Genomic DNA, 25,177 nt, shown 5'->3' with positions numbered 1-25,177 from the left:
CCCGTCCAGTGTTGGGAAGGTCAGGCATCGCAACCGACACAATTGGACTCTCCTTGGGGATTTGTGATTTAGAAGAACGCACAGTTCTTTGCTGTGCTTTTGCCATCTTAACTCTTTTAAGTTTTCTAGCAGGAGGATGAGTGCTTCCATCCTCAGGTGAAGCTGAACCACTAGCCTTGAACATAGGCCAGGGCCTCAGCCGTTCCTTGCCACTCCGTGTCGTAAATGGCACATTGGCAAGTTTACGCTTCTCCTCAGACGATTTTGATTTAGATTTTTGGGTCATTTTACTGAGCTTTATTTTTTGGGATTTTACATTCTCTCTACTATGACATTGTGCATTGGCCTTGGCAGACGACGTTGATGGCATTTCATCGTCTCGGCCATGACTAGTGGCAGCAGCTTCAGCACGAGGTGGAAGTGGATCTTGATCTTTCCCTATTTTACCCTCCACATTTTTGTTCTCCATTTTTTTTATGTGTGGAATTATATGCCAGTATCAATAGCAATGGCCTACTACTATATATACTGCGCACAACTGAAATGCACCACAGGTATGGATGGATAGTATACTTGACGACACAGAGGTAGGTAGAGCAGTGGCCTTCTGTACCGTACTGCTATATATTATATACTGGTGGTCCGCAAACTGCAAAACTGAAATGCACCACAGGTATGGATGGATAGTATAATTGACGACACAGAGGTAGGTAGATCAGTGGCCTTCTGTACCGTACTGCTATATATTATATACTGGTGGTCAGCAAAATTATGTACTGTACTCTTACTATATACTACAATGCAGCACAGATATGGAGCGTTTTTCAGGCAGAGAACGTATAATACTTGTGGTCACTGGTCAGCAAAACTCTGCACTGTACTCCTCCTATATAATACTGGTGGTCCCCAGTCCCCACAATAAAGCAGTGTGAGCACAGATATATGCAGCACACTGAGCACAGATATGGAGCGTTTTTCAGGCAGAGAACGTATAATACTGGTGGTCACTGGTCAACAAAACTCTGCACTGTACTCCTCCTATATAATACTGGTGGTCCCCAGTCCCTACAATAAAGCAGTGTGAGCACAGATATATGCAGCACACTGAGCACAGATATGGAGCGCTTTTCAGGCAGAGAACGTATAATACTGGTGGTCACTGGTCAGCAAAACTCTGCACTGTACTCCTATATAATACTGGTGGTCCCCAGTCCCCACAATAAAGCAGTGAGCACAGATATTTGCAGCCACCTGAATAAAACTGAGAGGACGCCAGCCACGTCCTCTCACTATCATTTCCAATGCACGAGTGAAAAATGGCGGCGACGCGCGGCTACTTATATAGAATCCGAATCTCGCGAGAATCCAACAGCGGGATGATGACGTTCGGGCGCGCTCGAATTAACCGAGCAAGGCGGGAAGATTCGAATCTGCCTCGGAACTGTATAAAATGGGTGAAGTTCGGGGGGGTTCGGATTTCGAGGAACCGAACCCGCTCATCACTAGTATTAATAACTTTACACAATTTGGTATCATCTGCAAAAATTGACACCATGCTCTCTAGACCTTCTGTTAGGTCTTTAATGAAAATATTGAACAATAGCGGTCCTAATACTGAGCCTTGTGGCACATCACTAAGCACTTCAGTCCAATTTGAAAAAGATCCATTAACCACAACGCGCTGCTCCCTATTATCTAACCTATTTTTGATCCAAGTGCATATTGTGCTTCCTAGCCCTATTTCTTGTAGCTTGTAGATAAGTCTCATGTGCGGTACAGTGTCAAAAGCTTTTGCAAAGTCTAAAAAGATTACATCCACCTCTTTACCCTGATCTAAGTTTGCACTTGCTGTTTCATAAAAGCCAAATAAGTTGGTTTGACAGGATCTGTCCTTCACAAATCCATGTTGATTCCTTTTAATGACCTTATTGACTTCAAGGAACTTCTGAATACTATATCTTAGAATACCTTCCAATACTTTCCCCACTATAGATGTAAGACTAACTGGTCTATAATTACGTGGTTCCTCTTTACTTCCCTTTTTGAATATAGGCACTACTTCCGCTATACGCCAGTCTTTGGGAACCATACCTGATATTACTGAATCCTTAAAGATCAAAAATAGCGGTTTTGCAAGTTCAGAGTGAAGCTTCATTAGAACCCTTGGGTGAATTCCATCGGGACCCGGTGACTTATTAATCTTTAAATGTTTTAATCGGTCACAGACTACCTCCTCGCTTAATTAAGTACCTATCAGTGGAATATTCTCATTATTGAGATTATATGTTAGTCCCTGAATTGGGTCCTCTCTAGTAAATACTGTTGAAAAAAAGCTCGTTTAGCGTGTCTGCTATGTCATTATCATTTTTGCTTAAGACTCCCAACTTGTCTTTTAAAGGGCCTATACTCTCCTTCTTTAATCTCTTGCTATTAATGTATTTAAAGAATTTTTTGGGATTCGCTTTGCTTTCCTTTGCTACTAGCTTTTCAGTTTCTACTTTAGCCGCTCTTATTTCCTTTTTGCATATTTTGTTACAGTCCTTATTGTGCTGAAATGACTCAGTTTCCCCGTCAGATTTGTATTTTTTAAATGCTCGCCTTTTCTTGTCCATAAGTTCCTTTATCTTTTTGATAAGCCACATCGGTTTATGATTTTTATTCCTTTTTTTGCTGCTCGTAGGAATAAATTTGAGAGTATTTTTAGCTAGCAGGAATTTTAGTACATCCCATTTCTCCGTAGTATTTTTTCCTAGAAACAATCCTTCCCATTCAGTATCCCTGAAAAATACCCTCATCTTTTCAAAATTCGCTTTGCTAAAGTTTAGAGTCCTAGTCGAGCCAGTATAGGACTGTTTATGAAAACTGATATTGAATGTGACCATATTGTGGTCGCTGTTTCCTATGGGTTCCCCTACTATAATACCTGATACTAAATCCCCATTGTTTGTTAATGCCAGGTCTAAGAGTGCATTGTACCTGGTAAGTTCCTCAATTAGTTGAACTAAGTAGTTATCATTTAGTGTGTTTAAAAACATATTGCCCCTAGCAGTGTCACATGAATCGTTTTTCCAGTTTATCTCTGGATAGTTAAAATCTTCCATCACTACTATGTCACCTACTCCTGCTGCTCTTTCAATTTGCTTCAGTTACAATTCCTTATCAGATACATAAATACCAGGCGGCCTATAGCATACACCATGTGTGGCGTGAGAGCGGTGGAAGCGGATGCTGGCAGTGTGGTGTATGGCATGAGAGTGGTGGAAGCGGATGCTGGCAGTGTGGTGTATGGCGTGAGAGTGGTGGAAGCGGATGCTGGCAGTGTGGTGTATGGCGTGAGAGCGGTGGAAGCGGATGCTGGCAGTGTGGTGTATGGCGTGAGAGCGGTGGAAGAGGATGCTGGCAGTGGGGTGTATGGCGTGAGAGCGGTGGAAACAGATGCTGGCAGTGTGATGTATGGCGTGAGAACGGTAGAAGCGGATGCTGGCAGTGTGGAGTATGGCATGAGCGGTGGAAGCAGATGGTGGCAATGTTGTGTATGGCGTGAGAGCGGTGGAAGCTTATGGTGGCAGTTTGGCATGAGAGCGGTGGAAGCGGATGCTTGCAGTGTGGTGTATGGCGTGAGAGCGGTGGAAACAGATGCTGGCAGTGTGATGTATGGCGTGAGAACGGTAGAAGCGGATGCTGGCAGTGTGGAGTATGGCATGAGCGGTGGAAGCAGATGGTGGCAATGTTGTGTATGGCGTGAGAGCGGTGGAAGCTTATGGTGGCAGTTTGGCATGAGAGCGGTGGAAGCGGATGCTTGCAGTGTGGTGTATGGCATGGGAGCGGTGGAAACGGATGCTTGCAGTGTGGTGTATGGCATGAGAGCGGTGGCAGCAGATGCTTGCAGTGTGGTGTATGGCATGAGAGTGGTGGAAGAGGATGCTGGCAGTGTGGTGTATGGCATGAGAGCGGTGGAAATGGATGCTGGCAGTGTGGTGTATGGCATGAGAGCGGTGGAAACGGATGCTGGCAGTGTGATGTATGGCGTGAGAGCGGTAGAAGCGGATGCTGGCAGTGTGGAGTATGGCATGAGCGGTGGAAGCAGATGGTGACAGTGTTGTGTATGGCGTGAGAGCGGTGTAAGCTTATGGTGGCAGTTATGGCATGAGAGCGGTGGAAGCAGATGCTTGCAGTGTGGTGTATGGCATGAGAGTGGTGGAAACGGATGCTTGCAGTGTGGTGTATGGCATGAGAGCGGTGGAAGCGGATGCTTGCAGTGTGGTGTATGACATGAGAGTGGTGGAATCGGATGCTGGCAGTGTGGTGTATGGCGTGAGAGCGGTGGAAGTGGATGCAGGCAGTGTGGTGTATGGCGTGAGTGGTGGAAGCAAATTGTGGCAGTATGGCATGAGAGTGGTGGAAGCAGATGGTGGCAATGTGGTGTATGGCATGAGAGTGGTGGAAGCGGATGCTGGCAGTGTGGTGTATGGCATGAGAGTGGAGGAAGCGGATGCTGGCAGTGTGGTATATGACGTGAGAGTGGTGGAAGCGGATGCTGGCAGTGTGGTGTATGGCATGAGAGCGGTGGAAGCGGATGCTGGCAGTGTGGTGTATGGTGTGAGAGTGGTGGAAGCGGATGCTGGCAGTGTGGTGTATGGCGTGGAAGCGGATGCTGGCAGTGTGGTGTATGGCATGAGAGCGGTGGAAACGGATGCTGGCAGTGTGGTGTATGGCGTGAGAGCGGTGGAAGCGGATGCTGGCAGTGTGGTGTATGGCGTGAGAGCGGTGGAAACGGATGCTGGCAGTGTGGTGTATGGCGTGAGAGCGGTGGAAACGGATGCTGGCAGTGTGGTATATGGCGTGAGAGCGGTGGAAACGCATGCTGGCAGTGTGATGTATGGCGTGAGAACGGTAGAAGCGCATGAGCGGTGGAAGCAGATGGTGGCAGTGTTGTGTATGGCGTGAGAGCGGTGGAAGCTTATGGTGGCAGTATGGCATGAGAGCGGTGGAAGCGGATGCTTGCAGTGTGGTGTATGGCATGAGAGTGGTGGAAGCGGATGCTGGCAGTGTGGTGTATGGCATGAGAGCGGTGGAAACGGATGCTGGCAGTGTGGTGTATGGCCTGAGAGCGGTGGAAACGCATGCTGGCAGTGTGATGTATGGCGTGAGAACGGTAGAAGCGGATGCTGGCAGTGTGAAGTATGTCATGAGCGGTGGAAGCAGATGGTGACAGTGTTGTGTATGGCGTGAGAGCGGTGGAAGCTTATGGTGGCAGTATGGCATGAGAGCGGTGGAAGCGGATGCTTGCAGTGTGGTGTATGGCATGAAGAGTGGTGGAAACGGATGCTTGCAGTGTGGTGTATGGCATGAGAGCGGTGGAAGTGGATGCTTGCAGTGTGGTGTATGGCATGAGAGTGGTGGAATCGGATGCTGGCAGTGTGGTGTGTGGCGTGAGAGCGGTGGAAGCGGATGCTGGCAGTGTGGTGTATGGCGTGAGAGCGGTGGAAGCAAATGGTGGCAGTATGGCATGAGACTGGTGGAAGAGGATGCTGGCAGTGTGGTGTATGGCATGAGAGTGGTGGAAGCGGATGCTGGCAGTGTGGTGTATGGCGTGAGAGCGGTGGAAGCTGATTCTGGCAGTGTGGTGTATGGCCTGAGAGCGGTGGAAGCGGATGCTGGTAGTGTGGTGTATGGCGTGAGAGTGGTGGAAGCGGATGCTGGCAGTGTGGTGTATGGCGTGAGAGTGGTGGAAGCGGATGCTGGCAGTGTGGTATATGGCATGAGAGTGGTGGGAGTGGATACTGGCAGTGTGGTGTATGGCGTTAGAGCGATGGAAGCTGATGGTGGCAGTACTGAGAAGTGGAAATGAGGAGGATGTATTTACTGTATAGAATACATGAAGGCTATACTTTTGGCTGCATATTTCTACAGTTTCCAGTACCATTGAAGGAAATTTATTTAATTGAGATTGTTATGTAAAATCAGTTTTCTGTTAATGGATTTTCGCTTATCCCAGAGCTTTTCCGCTGTAAGCCCATGATCAACGGGCAGCTAGCCCCGAGGTAGCACCAAATGCAGATTTTTGCTCACACCCCTGCAGGAGGTGTAATGGGTTGATCGTGGGCTAACAATTTAATAGCTCTGGGAACTTTACCCAGGAGCTGAAGCCACGCAGTACAACCTTAGGCTAACTGATTCTTGCCCTTAATGTGTAATATGTGTTACTTTTTATCATTACAAATTTGTGCATTTTTCTGCATAGGCAAACCCTTTGGAAACGTATTCAAACAGCTGTTACCCCATTTTTATCCCAAATTTTGTCAATTATTGATCGTAACACCAACTTGGAACTTCTTGTGAACCCCGACGTGGAGAACTGTATTAAATCTCTATGGATGTTCATTTTTTGTGATGAGAAACTTCTCCCGATTTGCTACAACCCCAGGTACCTATCATATATATGCAGTTAAGAAAATGATTAGGAAGCTTGTTTTTTTCGTATTAATTAATCACTAATTGTGCTTCTCCACTGAATTACGCCTGTGGAGCACGTTGTGCAGTCATTGTACAACATGTAGTGCAGGTCTGCTTTTACTCTGCATACAAGTACATTATATAATAAACTTAAAGGTGTAACTCGCTTCAATGGTTTTAAAAGAAAATAACCCAATATAAAATACAACGCTGACATAAGGTGATCATATGAATTGGCACAGTTATTACAGTAATGGCTTCTGTACAAACTTGTCTTGAGGAAAGCAAATGTATTTACAGTCCATCTTTAACTCTGCAGTTATATGTTATCAGTTTTATTAAGTAACAGCATTGTGTTGTATGTCCTACCATGCTACTAAGGATAGCTGGCGCTATGTATTGTAGCCATAGAGCCCTACACCTTACATGCTCTGCCTTCAGCATTCATAGACATATCAGCGCTAGTAAGCCTGGAGATGGGTCTCTTGGAACTACAATGTTGGGTTCCTAGTACATTAGGGCTATGGAGTGCTGGCACACAGAATGGCCATGTGCCTCATAGAGGAAGTTAGTGTATATATCTATATTGGAAAGCGTCAGTCGTCTCCTGTAATTGCCATTTTAAATGCATTGTTTTTGTGTTGGAATTAGAGGACTTACTGTATATAGCAAAACAGGGGCATTAACTGTATACAATACAGAACACAACAGCTGCTGCATTTTCTAAGAGTGTTCCGCAGTTGCACTTGGGAAAGGTCATATCTAGAGTCATGCCAGACAGCGTTAGTAAGTTATTAAAGGTTAGTGCATTACAATCTCCCATGACTAAAAAATGCCATGTATAGTCACAGTTAGAGGCTTCCGAAGCACAGGTAATTGGGTACTCATGTACCCAGAGAACCTGTTACTATTTAAATAACCTCCTACGCATCTTCCATTTGCCTACCACAAATGTGTATTACCATAACGGTTACGCTGTCACTAGTTTGTGCTGCGACTGTGGTTGCCAGGGTTTTATGTTTTTTTTATTATAGCAATATAGGTTTCTTGTAGTGATCTACTTATGTACAGTATATTTGTTCATTTTCAGTTCACAGACTCAAACAATCATGGTAAAAAACTACATGAACATCTATGCTTTTCGGCAACCTCGTTTACCTTTCAGTTGGAGGATTAAAGAATATTTGGAAGAAATTTGGACTCAAGCTTGTTACATTGCCTCTGCAGAAGGTGAATCTCTCCCTGCCAGTTATAAGAGTTAGCGGCCAGTCTTAACATGTGCAGCAATTAGTTGGAGATATTTGTAAAGCTCAGGTGAAAAAATAAAGCTTCATGCCATGACGTTTCCGTGATCATACTACATGTTGTATTGTTTTCCAACGAGAATTTCCTAAAAAAAACTTTTGGGACACTTAGAACAGTTTGAGACCATTATTGTATGATTTAACACTTACTTTCAATCACAGCAGTGAAAAAATACATCTATTGATGTGCAGGTCACTTAGGCCCAAATGTATTAAGCATTAAAAAGTGATAAAGTGGAGATGGATTAGGGCAGATGTATTAACCTGGAGAAGTTATAAAGTGGAAGGTGATGACGCAACAGCCAGTCAGCTCCTAACTGTCATTTTTCAAACCCAGTCTGTAACTTGACAATTAGGAGCTGATTTGCTGGTGTGTTATCACTTTCCACTTTATCACTTCTCCAGGATTAATACATCTGCTCTGATAAATGATCAGCCAATCAGCTTACTAACTGCTATGTAACAGGCTGAGTTTAAAAAATGACAGTAGGAGCAGGTTGGCTGGTCATTTATCATTCTTTACCCCTTCTCCACTTCATCACTTTTTTAAGGCTTAATACATTTGGGCCATTGTTCTTACTTTAGCCTCTTGTCTTTCTCTCACTCTTTTTCAGGCTGTGGCCAAAAATTGTCCACTCTTGAAGTATTTTAGTTTATAATCAAGGAACATTTGATACCTTCTTGAGGTTTCCACCTTTAACTGCCTATGTACTGCCAGCTGTTTTGTAAGGTCTTAACTTGGCTCTTTCAACCCACTCTAGGAATGACAGTATGGCACTTAAACCTTTTGGAACAGGAGGGTAGTGGGGTATAAGGTGCCGTTAGAACAGGGTAAGAAAGAGGTTTGAAGTTAATTCCAGTTTGTACGATATTGGAGGTATTGGAGTATAAAGGAGCCCAGGAGGCCATGTCTGGTATGCTAACTTACATTGTTGTCCATTTGCTACGTGTTTTTACGACCCACCATGTGTTCAGAGAAGGTCCAAAGACCAAAACACTAACACTGCAGAATTAAGGTGTTGTTGTAGATATTTAATGGTTTCCCATCCATGTTGAGTAGTGTTGAGTAGGTTTCTGACCATGGAAAGGTTTTGAGTAAACTGGTTTCCCATAGACCTTATTTCGCCTCTCAATTCCCTAGGTGAGCTATGAGAGCTTGCCACAAATTGTCACCAGGGTACAACGGCAGTCTGTTACAACAAAACCAAGTTCTCTATGTCCTTGTTGGATAATCAGCGCCCTTTAGTTCCATCAGGACCACATAAAAGAGCATTACATGTTGGCAGACTTGATGTACTCTTAGAAAGCCTTCATGTGCTAGTGGCAAATCTATATGTGTGGATGCAGTCTGAGAGGATACCGCAGGTTACACAGTAGTACAAATAGCCAGCTGTGCAAAATAATGTTGTTTGCCTTTAGTTGTTGTCACCAGAGGCTGAAACGTACATGAAACCCCTTTTGCTTACGGGATAACCATGCTGTGCTTGGAAGTACTACTATTTCAAGATGTTACAACATGACCTCCTAAGTTCTAAGAACCATTCCTTGCTAACTTATCTAATGGTGCCAATACATATTGCAACTTATTTCTCAGTAGCTACCAACCAACAATCCATGTTTTGTTTTTGAATAAATCCTTTATTTATTTATTTATTTATTTTTTCAAATGTATTTAATTTTAGATAGTCAGGTACTACCATTTTGTGACTAGCTCTGCATCAGACCCCCCACACCACATATGAGTTTCCTTCAGTTCAGGGAATAAAGGATTTGTCTTTTCTCTAACGTCCTAGTGGATGCTGGGGACTCCGTCAGGACCATGGGGAATAGCGGCTCCGCAGGAGACAGGGCACATCTAAAGAAAGCTTTTAGGATCACATGGTGTGTACTGGCTCCTCCCCCCATGACCCTCCTCCAAGCCTCAGTTAGGTTTTTGTGCCCGTCCGAGCAGGGTGCAATCTAGGTGGCTCTCCTAAAGAGCTGCTTAGAAAAAGTTTTTTTAGGTTTTAAATCTCAGTGAGTCCTGCTGGCAACAGGCTCACTGCATCGAGGGACTTAGGGGAGAGATTTTCAACTCACCTGCGTGCAGGATGGATTGGAGTCTTAGGCTACTGGACATAGCTTCAGAGGGAGTCGGAACACAGGTCATCCTGGGGTTCGTCCCGGAGCCGCGCCGCCGACCCCCCTTACAGATGCTGAAGATCGGAGGGCCGGAAACAGGCGGCAGAAGACTCTTCAGTCTTCATGAAGGTAGCGCACAGCACGGTAGCTGTGCGCCATTGTTGCTACACACTTCTCACTGACCAGTCACGGAGGGTGCAGGGCGCTGCTGGGGGCGCCCTGGGCAGCAATATTAAATACCTTTAGTGGCAAAGAATACATCACATATAGCCATTAAGGCTATATGTATGTATTTAACCCAGGCCAGATTTCTCAAAACCCGGGAGAAAAGCCCGCCGGAAAAGGGGCGGAGCTTATTCTCCTCAGCACTCAGCGCCATTTTCCTGCTCAGCTCCGCTGTGAGGAAGGCTCCCAGGACTCTCCCCTGCACTGCACTACAGAAACAGGGTAACAAAGAGAAGGGGGGCATAAATTGGCGATATTTATATATTAAAAGCGCTTATAACAAAAACAACACCTTTTAGGGTTGTTTATATACAATTATAGCGCTTTTGGTGTGTGCTGGCAAACTCTCCCTCTGTCTCCCCAAAGGGCTAAGGGGGTCCTGTCTTCGATTAGAGCATTCCCTGTGTGGCTGCTGTGTGTCGGTACGTGTGTGTCGACATGTATGAGGACGATGTTGGTGTGGAGGCAGAGCAATTGCCGGTAATGGTGATGTCACCCCCTAGGGAGTCGACACCGGAATGGATGGCTTTAGTTATGGAATTACGTGATAATGTTAGTACATTACAAAAGTCAGTAGACGAAATGAGACGGCCGGAAAACCAGTCAGTACCGGCTCAGGCGTCTCAGACACCGTCAGGGGCTGTAAAACGTCCCTTACCTCAGTCAGTCGACACGGGTACCGACACAGATGAATCTAGTGTCGACGGTGAAGAAACAAACGTATTTTCCAACAGGGCCACACGTTATATGATCACGGCAATGAAGGAGGCTTTGCAGATCTCTGATACTGCTGGTACCTCAAAAAGGGGTATTATGTGGGGGGTGAAAAAACTACCTGTAGCTTTTCCAGAATCAGAGGAATTGAATGACGTGTGTGATGAAGCGTGGGTTAACCCAGATAGAAAACTGCTAATTTCTAAGAAGTTATTGGCATTATACCCTTTCCCACCAGAGGTTAGGACGCGCTGGGAAACACCCCCTAGGGTGGATAAGGCGCTCACACGTTTATCAAAGCAAGTGGCGTTGCCGTCTCCTGATACGGCCGCCCTCAAGGATCCAGCGGATAGGAGGCTGGAAACTAACCTGAAAAGTATATACACTCATACTGGTGTTATACTGCGACCGGCAATAGCCTCAGCCTGGATGTGCAGTGCTGGGGTAGTGTGGTTGGATTCCCTGACTGAAAATATTGATACCCTGGATCTAGAGCAATTAAAGGATGCGTTTCTTTATATGCGAGATGCTCAGAGGGATATTTGTACTCTAGCATCAAGAGTAAGTGCGATGTCCATATCTGCCAGAAGAAGTTTATGGACGCGACAGTGGTCAGGTGATGCGGATTCCAAAAGGCATATGGAAGTGTTGCCATATAAAGGAGAGGAATTATTTGGGGTCGGTCTATCGGATCTGGTGGCCACGGCAACTGCCGGCAAATCCACTTTTTTACCTCCGACCCCCTCCCAACAGAAAAAGACACCGTCTTTTCAGCCGCAGTCCTTTCGCTCCTATAAAAACAAGCGAGCAAAAGGACAGTCTTATCTGCCGCGAGGCAGAGGAAAGGGTAAGAGAGGGCAGCAAGCAGCCCCTGCCCAGGACCAGAAGCCCGCCCCGGGTTCTACAAAGCCATCAGCATGACGCTGGGGCTTTACAAGCGGACTCAGGAGCGGTGGGGGGTCGACTAAAGATTTTCAGCAATCAGTGGGCTCGCTCACAGGTGGACCCGTGGATCCTGCAGATAGTATCTCAGGGTTACATGTTGGAGTTCGAAAGGTCTCCCCCTCGCCGGTTCCTAAAGTCTGCTTTACCAACGTCTCCCTCAGAAAGGACGACGGTATTGGAAGCCATTCACAAGCTGTATTCTCAGCAGGTGATAGTCAAGGTACCCCTCCTACAACAGGGAAAGGGGTATTATTCCACACTATTTGTGGTACCGAAGCCGGACGGTTCGGTAAGACCTATTCTAAATCTGAAATCCTTGAACCTGTACATACAGAAATTCAAGTTCAAGATGGAGTCACTCAGAGCAGTGATAGCGAATCTGGAAGAAGGGGACTTCATGGTGTCCCTGGACATAAAAGATGCTTATCTGCATGTCCCAATTTACCCCTCACACCAAGGGTATCTCAGGTTCGTGATACAAGACTGTCATTATCAGTTTCAAACGCTGCCGTTTGGTTTGTCCACGGCCCCTCGGGTCTTTACCAAGGTAATGACCGAAATGATGGTTCTTCTACGAAGAAAAGGCGTATTAATTATCCCTTACTTGGACGATCTCCTGATAAGGGCAAAGTCCAGAGAACAGCTGGAAGTCGGTGTAGCACTAACCCAAGTAGTGCTTCAGCAACACGGGTGGATTCTGAATCTTCCAAAATCTCAATTGACCCCGACAACACGTCTGCTGTTCCTGGGAATGATTCTGGACACGGTTCAGAAAAAGGTGTTTCTCCCGGAGGAGAAAGCAAGGGAGTTATCCGAACTGGTCAGGAACCTCCTAAAACCAGGAACTGTGTCAGTACATCAATGCACAAGAGTCCTGGGAAAGATGGTGGCTTCTTACGAAGCAATTCCATTCGGCAGATTCCATGCACGAACATTTCAGTGGGATCTGCTGGACAAATGGTCCGGATCGCATCTGCACATGCATCAGCGGATAACACTGTCACCAAGAACAAGGTTGTCTCTCCTGTGGTGGTTGCAGAGTGCCCATCTGTTAGAGGGCCGCAGGTTCGGCATACAGGACTGGGTCCTGGTGACTACGGATGCCAGCCTACGGGGCTGGGGAGCAGTCACACAGGGAAGAAACTTCCAGGGTGTATGGTCAGACCTGGAGACGTCTCTTCACATAAATATACTGGAGCTAAGAGCGATATACAATGCTCTAAGCTTAGCAAAACCGCTGCTTCAGGGTCAGCCGGTATTGATCCAGTCGGACAACATCACGGCAGTCGCCCACGTAAACAGACAAGGCGGCACGAGAAGCAGAAGAGCAATGACAGAAGCTGCAAGGATTCTTCGCTGGGCGGAAAATCATGTCATAGCACTGTCAGCAGTGTTCATCCCGGGAGTGGACAACTGGGAAGCAGACTTCCTCAGCAGACACGACCTTCACCCGGGAGAGTGGGGACTTCATCCGGAAGTTTTCCACATGATTGTGAACCGTTGGGAAAAACCAAAGGTGGATATGATGGCGTCTCGCCTCAACAAAAAACTGGACAGAAATTGCGCCAGGTCAAGAGACCCTCAGGCAATAGCTGTTGACGCTCTGGTAACACCATGGGTGTACCAGTCAGTGTATGTGTTTCCTCCTCTGCCTCTCATACCAAAGGTACTGAGAATTATTCGGAAAAGGGGAGTAAGAACAATACTAGTGGCTCCGGATTGGCCAAGAAGAACTTGGTATCCGGAACTTCAAGAGATGTTCACGGAGGATCCGTGGCCTCTACCTCTAAGAAGGGATCTGCTTCAGCAGGGACCTTGTATGTTCCAAGACTTACCGCGACTGCGTTTGACGGCATGGCGGTTGAACGCCGGATTCTAAAAGAAAAGGGCATTCCAGAGGAAGTTATTCCTACCTTGATTAAGGCTAGGAAGGAAGTGACCGCACAACATTATCACCGCATTTGGAGAAAATATGTTGCGTGGTGTGAAGCCAAGAAGGCCCCAACGGAAGAATTTCAATTGGGTCGATTCTTACATTTCCTGCAGGCAGGATTGTCTATGGGCCTAAAATTGGGGTCTATTAAAGTTCAAATTTCGGCCTTATCAATCTTCTTCCAGAAGGAATTGGCTTCAGTGCCTGAAGTACAAACTTTTGTCAAGGGTGTACTACATATACAGCCCCCGATTGTGCCCCCAGTGGCACCGTGGGATCTAAACGTAGTTTTGGATTTTCTCAAATCTCATTGGTTTGAGCCTCTCAAATCTGTAGATTTGAAGTATCTTACATGGAAAGTAACCATGCTACTGGCCCTGGCTTCAGCCAGGAGAGTTTCAGAGTTGGCGGCTTTATCGTACAAAAGCCCATATCTGATTTTCCATTCGGACAGGGCAGAACTGCGGACACGTCCTCATTTTCTCCCTAAGGTGGTTTCGGCTTTTCACTTGAACCAGCCTATTGTGGTGCCTGCGGCTACTAGCGACTTGGAGGACTCCAAGTTACTGGACGTTGTCAGAGCATTAAAAATATATATTTCAAGGACAGCTGGAGTCAGAAAATCTGACTCGTTGTTTATATTGTATGCACCCAACAAGATGGGTGCTCCTGCGTCTAAGCAGACGATTGCGCGTTGGATCTGTAGCACAATCCAACTTGCACATTCTGTGGCAGGCCTGCCACAGCCTAAATCTGTAAAGGCCCACTCCACAAGGAAGGTGGGCTCATCTTGGGCGGCTGCCCGAGGGGTCTCGGCATTACAACTTTGCCGAGCAGCTACGTGGTCAGGGGGGGAGAACACGTTTGTAAAATTTTACAAATTTGATACTCTGGCTAAGGAGGACCTGGAGTTCTCTCATTCGGTGCTGCAGAGTCATCCGCACTCTCCCGCCCGTTTGGGAGCTTTGGTATAATCCCCATGGTCCTGACGGAGTCCCCAGCATCCACTAGGACGTTAGAGAAAATAAGAATTTACTTACCGATAATTCTATTTCTCATAGTCCGTAGTGGATGCTGGGCGCCCATCCCAAGTGCGGATTGTCTGCAATACTTGTACATAGTTATTGTTACAAAAATCGGGTTATTATTATTGTTGTGAGCCATCTTTTCAGAGGCTACTTCGTTTGTTATCATACTGTTAACTGGGTTCAGATCACAAGTTGTACAGTGTGATTGGTGTGGCTGGTATGAGTCTTACCCGGGATTCAAGATCCTTCCTTATTGTGTACGCTCGTCCGGGCACAGTACCTAACTGAGGCTTGGAGGAGGGTCATGGGGGGAGGAGCCAGTACACACCATGTGATCCTAAAAGCTTTCTTTAGATGTGCCCTGTCTCCTGCGGAGCCGCTATTCCCCATGGTCCTGACGGAGTCCCCAGCATCCACTACGGACTATGAGAAATAGAATTATCGGTAAGTAAATTCTTATTTTCTTTATTGTTTAGATACGGAGATGAAGTTTGTAAGCATATTCTCTCAGACACCATTGGGACAATATATTTCCTCTCAAGAAGACGATGATCAGCACATACTGTTCTTGAATTACAAGACCGACTTTCTCCTTATGACTATGAGTATAGCATCTCCTGAAGAGTTACGGGTAAGAGTAACAGTGTCCTGCTGGGTACTACTTAAAGAAATGTGTTTTTTTTAATGTCTTGAATCTAACTGAAGTACTAAATATATGTTGCAGGTGATGGAGTTTGCTCTCTCTACATGTATTGAGGAATTAAGAACTTCTAAAGGAGCCAGTGATCTGCTGCTGTCTCTCCCATGGGTGCATATTGGGTACCATAAATTTCAGCACAGACTGCAAACTTTAAGTAGGATTTTGGTCATCAGCCCATCTGTGGTGGATTCCCTCATCCCAAAAACCGAGTCACAAATTGGGAATCAAATGGTAAGGGTCCACTACTCTTGGTATCCATGTATTTATGTAGGTGCAGTGACTGACTCATTGCTTCTGATAACAAATATTGGGGAGTATTATGGAGGCGTGTGATGTCACAAAGCAGCATCCATGTTGGCGCTTTCGTATATTGACTTTTTGTCTTTAGTCATGCTTCAGCAAGAGTAATATGTTAACTAAAAGTTTTTTTTTTATTTACGAGAAATAAAACTTTGTTCTGACTTGTAAGATCACAGATGACCAAGGCTAGTGATACAGATATTTACTTCAGTTGTAGTAGCCATTAGGACAGGACATGTTTATAGAGCCTGATTCAGACCTGATCGCAGCAGCAAAATTGTTCTCTCATGGGAAAGACCATGTTGCACTGCGGGGGGGGGGGGGGGGGGGGGTGTATGGCAGATATAACATGCAGAGAGAGAGTTAAATTTGGGTGAGTTATTTTGTTTCTGTGCAGGGTAAATACTGGATGCTTTCTTTTTACACTGCAATTTAGCTTTCGGTTTGAACACACCTTACCCAAATCTAACTCTCTCTGCACATGTTATATGTGCCCCACCTGCTCTGCACATGAGGGGGTTCATTCAGATCTGATTGCTGCTGTGCGTTTTTCGCACAGCGGGCCATCAGATCAGAACTGTGCATGCATATGCACCGCAAAGCACAGGCGCGGCGGACAGCTACAATGGGCATCGGCTGTCAGCGACGGGATGGTGCAAAGGATCCATTCGGACGGGCGTACGCAAGGTGATTGACAGAGGCCGTTTGTGGGTGGCAACTGACTGTTTTTAGGAAGTGTCCAGAACAACGCAGGTGGCCTCAAGCGTTTTAAGGGAGGGTGTCTGACGTCAGCTCCAGCCCCTATCAGCAGGATTTAATTGTACTGGAAGAGTAAGTACTGGGCTGTGCAGAGACTGCACAAACTTATTTTTAGCAGCTCAGCTACACATGCGATCGCACACTTGCATGGCAAAAAATACACTTCCCCTGTAGGCGGCGACTATTTGAATGCAGGACAGCAAAAAAAAAAACGCTGCCCAGCGATCAGATCTGAATGACCCCCATGGTTTTTCTCATTAGAGATCAATTTTGCTGCTTCAGGTCTGAATTAGGCCCATTATTTAGTGTTGGGTTTTGTTTGTTCTTACGGAGCTCAGTTTGTAAGTTGATGCCTGCAGTACAGGCTGCTAACAGGGAGGGGCTGCACTAGGTAGCCCTGAAAAGAGTTTTTTAAGATGACTTCAAGGGCCACAGCACTTTATATGTGACTTTCTGACATACTGTGCTGCTGCTCCATCACCGTCCATCGCGGCCGGGTTACCGGGTACTTGCAGCACCGGTTATCAGGCACACCACCGCTGACGCTTTCCAGGATCGCGAGGCTGCACAGCAGGGAGGAGGTAAGAGGGTCCCCCAGGTGGGACCCGGTGGTAGATAGCGGTTTGGTCGCGGTCCCAGGAGATGGACCTCGCCGCTGGCATGGACACTGTACTGCACAGGGACCCCACTATCTCCACCAGGGCAGGGAGCACAGGTCGGATTTACAAAAATCCATTTTACATAGGCTCCACAGTACCCGGTGGTGAGGACCAGTATAGAGGATAAGGCGCTGACCTATAGCCCCTCCCCCAGCTCCGAGCACCATCTACTGCTGATGTTCCCACCCTGGAGCTGCATTTCTCTCTCCCTCACTCCCTGAAGAGATATTGGTGCCATCTTCACATACAGTAGCAGAGCTGATCTCCGGGACTGCAGGGCACTGTCTCCTCTGTAAAGCCGCCTGTCTTATCAGCGCTGTGCATTTACAGACACTTAAGTATTCTACATGTCATTTAGACAGTGTTAGTTAAGAACAAGCGTGCTTCTACCTGAATATTTAGTACAAGTATTCTGTGATATACATCCAGTAGTTACTGTGCATTGTTATATCTGTATTCATACATATCTATATGTAATTTTACTAGTCCAGTGCAGTTTTATTGTTTATCTGTAATAACTTCTGCATTGTACCTGTGACTGAGTGTGCCTGTAACTGCTGTGTGGATTTCATTCCCGTGTATCACACTACTTGCTATCACTATGGCCCTCATTCCGAGTTGTTCGCTCGCTAGCTGCTTTTAGCAGCCGTGCAAACGCTAAGCCGCTGCCCTCTGGGAATGTTTCTTAGCTTAGCAGAAGTGCGAACGAAAGGATCGCAGCGCTGCTACCAAAAAAGATTGTGCAGTTTCTGAGCAGCTCCAGACCTACTCCTAGCTTACGATCACTTCAGACTATTTAGTTCCTGTTTTGACGTCACAAACACGCCCTGCGTTCGGCCAGCCACGCCTGCGTTTCCCCAGGCACGCCTGCGTTTGTATCTGACACGCCTGCGTTTTTCCACACACTCCCCGAAAATGGTCAGTTACCTTCCAGAAACTCCCACTTCCTGTCAATCACTCTGCGGCCAGCAGTGCGACTGAAAAGCGTCGCTAGACCTTGTGTGAAACTGCATTGGCTTTTGTGAAAGTACATCGCGCGCGCGCATTGCGCCGCATGCGCAGAAGGGCCGCTTTTTTTTACCTAATCGCTGCGCTGCGACCAAAAACAGCTAGCGAATAACTCGGAATGACCCCCTATATACTGTACCCTGGGGAGTTAGGTGTGTCAGGGTCTCATATATAATATATATATAGTGCTTCACAGTATATACTGTTTTTGGTATTTTTTAGTGTGTATTTCAGTCACCTTATACCACTTGAGTCCTCTATTTGTACCTTGTATTTACTGTCACATAACACAGGGGGGTTTTTGCAGGTATTGTGTTTGTCTGGCTATATTGTACTGTTACGCTCTAAGGCTACATTCCCTATAATGTCTGCCTCACAGGGCGGGAAATCCGCGGATGCTTCTGCATCATGCAGTGCTGGCACCACGGATTTACCTGAGGGGGCAGTTTTATCTGATGGTTCAGGCACTGGATGCCATACACCTTTCAGTCAACACGCAGCACCTGTGGCCACTCAGGACCCACCTTGGGCTGCGTTCTCAAGTATGCTGAATACGCTTGTGACACGTCTTACGCCCCCTGTGAGACCTCCTGTGCCATTACAGCCACATATTGTCCCTGTAGTTAATACGCCTTGGGCGGACACTCTGTCTACCCAATTACAACAACTACGTACATCAATCTTTGGTTAAACAAAAGTACCCCACGTTCCTCTGGGGCCAAGGGGTTGTCTAAGCAGGCCATTTCCTCCTCACAATCCACTAATATTTCAGATAATTCTTTTGATGATGATGGGGAATATACTGATCCTTAAGACACTGATACAGTTGCTTCTGATGTGGAATCTGCAACCCAGGTTGATGTTCCTGACCTAGTGGAAGCTATTTAGCTGATTCTCCAAATAGATGATGAGATCGAGCCCACTACTGCGTCTAAGAAACCTGATAAGTTCAAACGTCAGAAGGTTACTAAAGTAGTCTTACCACATTCTGACCATTTAATTGACATACGCCAGGAATCATGGTCGTCTCCAGGAAATACATTTTCCCTGTCTAAAAGGATGCCGGGTCGTTATCCTATCCCTGCAGAGTTGAGAAACAAGTGGGAAACTCCACCGCCGGTGGACTCTCATGTCGCCTGTCTTGTGGTGTCATCTACTCTGCCTGTCACCACTGTCACCTCACTGAAGGAACCGACGGATAAGCGTGTGGAGGGATGCCTGAAGTCTATTTACTCCCTTACAGGTGCTGTACATAGACCAACTAGGGAAGCCTCCTGGGCTGCGAAAGGCATTGAAGCATGGGTTCAGGCAATGGAGGAGGAGCTGCCTCAGGATTTTTCTGACACTGCCAGACAATATCTGTCTTATATTACCACAGCCTCCCTCTATATTCAGGAGGCGGACTCTGATGCAGGTGTTATGGCGGCCAAGGCGTCTACTACGTTTATCCTGGCTCGTCGTGTTATGTGGTTACGGTCCTGGAAGATGGACCTAGACTCTAAAAAGACCTTGGAGGTGCTCCCTTTTAAGTGAGACATACTTTTTGGGGAGGATCTGAACAAGATTGTGACTGCGTTTCTCCCAAGTACTAATCCTTCTGCTCCAAAGGCTAAGAGTACCACTTTTTGTTCCTTTCGACCTCCAGGGAAAGCAAATGGTCAGCCGTACCCGAGACTGATTCGTACTTACAAAACCACTAAGTCCAAACCTAAACAATCCTGGGCCGCCCATCAGCCTGCTTCCAAACAAGACAATTCTGCTTCATGACGGGGCGGGCCTCCCCCTGGGGGACCCCAGGGTGGGGGGCCGACTTCTGCAGTTCGCCCAGGTCGGACACCTGGGTGCAGGAAGTTGTCTCTAACGGGTACCCATTGTCTTTCAAGAAACGTCCCCCTCGCCAGTTCTGTTCAACGGTTGTCCCTTCAGATCCATTCTAGGCGCAAACTCTACACTTGGTTGTGCAATCCCTCCTGGACACGGGAGTGGTAGATGCTGGTACCTCTGTCCCAGAGAGGCAGGGGATACTATTCGACCCTGTTTCTAGTTCCGAAGCCAAATGGGTCCTTCCGGCTGATACTCAACTTCAAATCATTGAACAAATTTGTGAGAATGTCCAAATTCCGTATGGAAACTCTGTGCTCTATTGTACTGGCTATGGAACCCGAGGACTATATGGTGTCCCTGGACATACAGGATTCTTACCTGCATATACCTATTGCCATTTTGCATCAGAAATATCTGCGGTTTGCTATTGACAACCTACATTATCAATTCCAGGCTCTGCCATTTGGATTGGCTACGGGCCCTCATATCTTCACCAAGGCCATGGCCATGATGACAGCCCTTCTCCGCTGTTCGGGAATCAGGATCCTGCCGTATCTGTACGACTTGCTGATCCTGGCGAACTCTGAAGATGTTCTCCTCAGTCACCTGGGCATTCCTACAAGCCCACGGGTGGCTCATCAACTGGAAAAAGTCCTCACTGGTCCCTGCTCGGAGCATGGTGCACCTGGGAGCACTGTTGGACACACACAGCCAAAGACTGTTTCTGTCTCCGGAGAAAGTCCTGAAACTTCAGGACAGGATCAGATACTTCCTCTCTCGCCCAAGAGTGTCGATACACTCGGCGATGCAAGTACTAAGCCTCATGGTGTCTGCTTTCGACATGGTAGAGTACGCTCAATTTCATTCCCGCCTTCCACAGAGGTTAATCCTTTCCAAGTGGTACGGCCAGCCTCACTGGATCAGATCTCAATTGATCTCCTTGACTCCGGAGGTTCGTCTGTCACTGAGCTGGTGGCTACAGGACCAACAGTTGAGCAGGGGCAGTCCCTTCTGGATCCCCAACTGGGTCCTTTTGACGACGGATGCCAGTCTGCTAGGTTGGGGCGCGGTGTTGGAGCAACGCTCTCTCCAGGGTCGGTGGACCAGGGAGGAATCTCTCCTCCCGATAAACATTCTGGAATTGCGAGCAGTGTTCAATGCATAAACACTTGCCTTGTCTCTGGTACAGAACAGGCCTGTTCAAGTACAATCAGACAACGCCACCACAGTGGCATACATAAATCATCAAGGCGGCACTCAAAGCCGCAGGGCAATGATGGAAGTGTCAAAAATCCTTTGTTGGGCGGAATGCCATCTGCCAGCAACATCGGCAGTGTTGATTCCGGGAGTCCTCAACTGGGAAGCGGATTTCCTCAGTCATCAGGATGTGCACGCCGGAGAGTGGAGTCTTCATCAGGAAGTCTTTCAACTCGCAGTGGACAAGTGGGGTCTACCTGATGTAGACCTGATGGCGTATCGACACAATCACAAGGTTCCGGTCTTCGGATCAAGAACAGGGGATCCTCAAGCAGTGTTCATGGATGCACTGTCAATTCCATGAAACTTTCAGCTGCCCTACGTGTTCCCCCCAGTGTCACTCCTGCCCAGGGTTCTAAGGAAGTTCAAGCAAGAAGGAGGAATACTACTTCTAGTCGCTCCAGCGTGGCCCAGACGGCATTGGTTCTCAGACCTGCAGAGTCTGTCGATAGAGCGTCCTCTTCTACTTCCTCAATGCCAAGACCACCTTGTTCAGGGTCCTTGTGTCTACCCGGACCTGGCCAGACTGGCTTTGACGGTGTGGCTCTTGAAGCTTCCCTCCTGAGAGCCAAACGATTTTCTGAGGCGGTTGTCCAAACTATGTTGAAGGCCCGCAAACTGGCTTCTGCGCGGATTTATTATAGGGTTTGGAATTCTTACTTCACCTGGTGTGCTGCTAAGAATTACGATGCTTCCAAGTTTAGTACTTCCAGACTTCTGGCTTTTTTGCAACAAGGCCTGGACTTAGGACTTCGTCTGGCCTCCCTCAAGGTTCACATATCTGCCTTGTCGGTGTGGTTTCAGCGGAAAATTGCGTCTGTTCCTGACGTTCATAAATTCACTCAGGGCGTATTGCGAATTCAACCTCCCTATGTCCCTCCTGTGGCTCCATGGGATTTGTCTGTTGTCCTGAAAGACCTACAAGAGTCTCCATTTGAACCTCTTGAGATAGTGGATCTTAAATGGCTAACTGCCAAGGTCCCCTTTTTGCTGGCTATTGCCTCTGCTCGAAGGGTTTCGGACTTAGGCGCATTGTACTGCCGTCCACCCTTTCTGATATTTCATAGTGACTGGGTGGTTCTTAGGACTCGCCCAGCTTATTTGCCTAAGGTGTTGTCATCTTTTCACCTTAACCAAGAGATTGTGGTTCCGGCCTTTTTCTCTTCTGACTTGTCCTCCAAAGAGCGGTCTTTGTATGTGGTATGGGCTCTCCGTATATATGTGGAAAGGACTGCCTCTATCAGGAGGTCAGATTCCCTTTTTGTACTTTTGGTTTTCACAAACGTGAATAAGCAAACCTTGGCCAGATGGATTAGAATGGTGATTGCACAAGCTTATGCACAGGCTGGTCTTCCTGCTCCTGCTGCTATCAAGGCCCATTCTACTCTCTGTTGGACCTTTTTGGGCGGCCTGCCGTTGTGCATCCACTGAACAATTGTGCAAGGCGGCTATGTGGTCCTCTGTGAACACGTTCATTAGGTTCTATGCCTTTGATACTTCCGCCTCCCAGGATGCTTCCTTTGGACGCCGGGTTCTCACACCCGCTAAGGTGCGTCCCCTCCCTTGAGGAACTGCTTTAGGACATCCTCGATGTATTCCCTGTGGAATCCCAGTGTACTCCGCTGCTGAAAAGGAGATTTATGGTAGACTTACCATAGTTAAATCTCTTTCTGCAAGGTACACTGGATTCCACAGGGTGCCCACCCTGATGCACTTGGCTTCTTTGGGTTTGTATGACATTAGCCGCTGGTCCCTTCTCCTGTCATGAGAACGTGGTTCTGTGTGACTAACATCTGCCGTCTCTTTTACCTGCTACTGCATTGGACTGGTTAATGAAACTGAGCTCCAGTGCCTGGAGGCGGGGTTATAGAGGAGGCGGTGCAATGCATCCTGGGAACAGTCAAAGCTTTAGCCCTGTTGGTGCCTCGGATCAAGATCCAACTCTACACCCCTGATGTATTCCCTGTGGAATCCAGTGTACTTCGCAGAAAGAGATTTAACTATGGTAAGTCTATAAATCTCCTTTTTGAGTTTGATGACCCTGCACAAATACGGGGTTCCATTGTCTCCTGTGACTGTGCTTTGCACATATTCTCTCAGTACTGAATCCAGCCTAAGGGCCGGAATAAGAGCAATACACAATGCCTATGATTACAAAGTTGAGCCATTGTTGGCTACTGCGTATGCATGGAAATCCCTGACAACTCCTACAGCGCATGCGTTACACAGTGTATGCAGAAAAGGCGCTGTTGCGACTGAGATGTACGGTAAAGTGCTGGGCGTTCCTTGGCGTTGAAGTGGCTAAACAGACGCACAGTGATGGTCCATGTTGTGGGTGTGTTGCTGAAGTGTTTGCTTGCAAAGACACTCAGTCATTCTCTTTGGAGGCCTTACTCTGAGGGTAAACATGCACCTGCCATAAGGTTATTGCAGCTCTCGATGGTGCGACCGATGATGGTGTCTTATGACGCACCAGGTGATATAACCGTGTCAGGTGGAGGTTGAAAGTGTGCGAATCACTCCTTACACAGTCATATACACAGCTGTACACCAGGAAAGCAGCATTTGCATAGGTTTGCAGAAGGGCGATCGCTAAAATATATAACCACGGCCGCACCTGCGCCCACCTCCTAATTCGCTGATACATTTTTTATTTACTTAGATATTAGTACAGATGGAGCCACACTCATCTTGGCTTCTCTGCTGCACCTAGGTGCACCATGGTTTATAGGGGATCATTCCGAGTTGATCGCTAGTTGAAAATGTTCGCTGCGCAGCGATGATGCAAAAAAACGGCACTTCTGCGCATGCGGTGCAATGCACACGCGCGACGTACTTTCACAACGACCGATGTAGTTTCACACAAGGTCTAGCGATGCTTTTCAGTCGCACTGCTGGCCGCAGAGTGATTGACAGGAAAGGGGCGTTTCTGGGTGTCAACTGACCGTTTTCAAGGAGTGTTCGGAAAAACGCAGACGTGCCAGGAAAAATGCAGGCGTGGCTGGGCGGACGCAGGGCGTGTTTGTGACGTCAAATCAGGAACTGAACGGTCTGAAGTGATCGCAAGCGCTGAGTAGGTCTGGAGCTACTCTGAAACTGCACAATTTTTGGGGGGAGTCGCTCTGCGATCCTTTCGTTCGCACTTCTGCTAAGCTAAAATACACTCCCAGTGGGTGGCGGCATAGCGTTTTCACGGCTGCTAAAAAGAGCTAGCGAGCGAACAACTCGGAATTACCTCCATTAGCATAAACCTTTCATCTATTGTTCTCAGATGCAATACAATACACAGAGAACAGTACAGCAGGGATTAAATCTGACTGCCCTGGCTCAATTAATCTTATTAAAGGCCAAGATGAGGAGGGCTCCATCTGTAAATAGAATATATTTCATAAGGTACAAAATGTTTCATGCTGTAAATGTGTACTTGGCTTTGCACTTGGAGATTAGCGCTTTGTCTTCTTTTATTCTTAGGCTCTTGATGTCTTTGCTGCCATCGCTTGTCTAGAAACATTGAAAGAAACTGTGCAGGATCTTAACCCACAGACCTGGATGCGCCAAGTTAAAAACATACAGACGCCAATTGAGCTGATATGTTCAGAAGAATACTTGCAGGGCTACAGTTCTTGGTGCAAACCCGGCATTAGCCAAATCAGGTGCATTGTTTTTTTGTTGTTGTTTATTTGAAGAAAAATACATTGGAAGATATTCTATTAAGCGCAGTAAATTACCACTGTTAATGGACTCCCACGGAGCTATCCAGTTAGCCCCAATAGTTGGTACTTATGGGGTTTATGCGCGATAAGCAGGACTCAGACCCGCGATAAGGCATGGGTCTGGATACATATCACGGATTCCTTGTGTTATCGGCCGATAGAGGGTAATTTCTTCTCACAAAAAAGCCAGACTATAATTGGATAGCCTGATAATGACCATTGGGCTAAAAT

General features: G+C 47.0%; 1 protein-coding gene across 7 annotated transcripts in view; it reads left to right on the top strand.

The window, feature by feature from the left end:
• RNF213 (ring finger protein 213) overlaps positions 1 to 25,177 on the top strand; it is a 680,515-nt gene that overhangs the window by 504,608 nt on the left and 150,730 nt on the right. For all 7 annotated transcript variants that reach the window (XM_063928518.1, XM_063928521.1, XM_063928520.1 and 4 more), the window contains 5 exons: positions 6,245 to 6,427; positions 7,547 to 7,686; positions 15,203 to 15,357; positions 15,451 to 15,657; positions 24,705 to 24,886. In XM_063928518.1, the coding sequence (XP_063784588.1) occupies positions 6,245 to 6,427; positions 7,547 to 7,686; positions 15,203 to 15,357; positions 15,451 to 15,657; positions 24,705 to 24,886 (867 nt within the window). The remainder of the gene's footprint in view (positions 1 to 6,244; positions 6,428 to 7,546; positions 7,687 to 15,202; positions 15,358 to 15,450; positions 15,658 to 24,704; positions 24,887 to 25,177) is intronic.

The sequence above is a fragment of the Pseudophryne corroboree genome, chromosome 6 (genome assembly GCF_028390025.1).
Source record: "Pseudophryne corroboree isolate aPseCor3 chromosome 6, aPseCor3.hap2, whole genome shotgun sequence".
Lineage (NCBI taxonomy): Eukaryota > Metazoa > Chordata > Amphibia > Anura > Myobatrachidae > Pseudophryne > Pseudophryne corroboree.
Note: the sequence above shows the minus strand (reverse complement) of the source record. Positions and strands in the feature narration are given on the sequence as shown.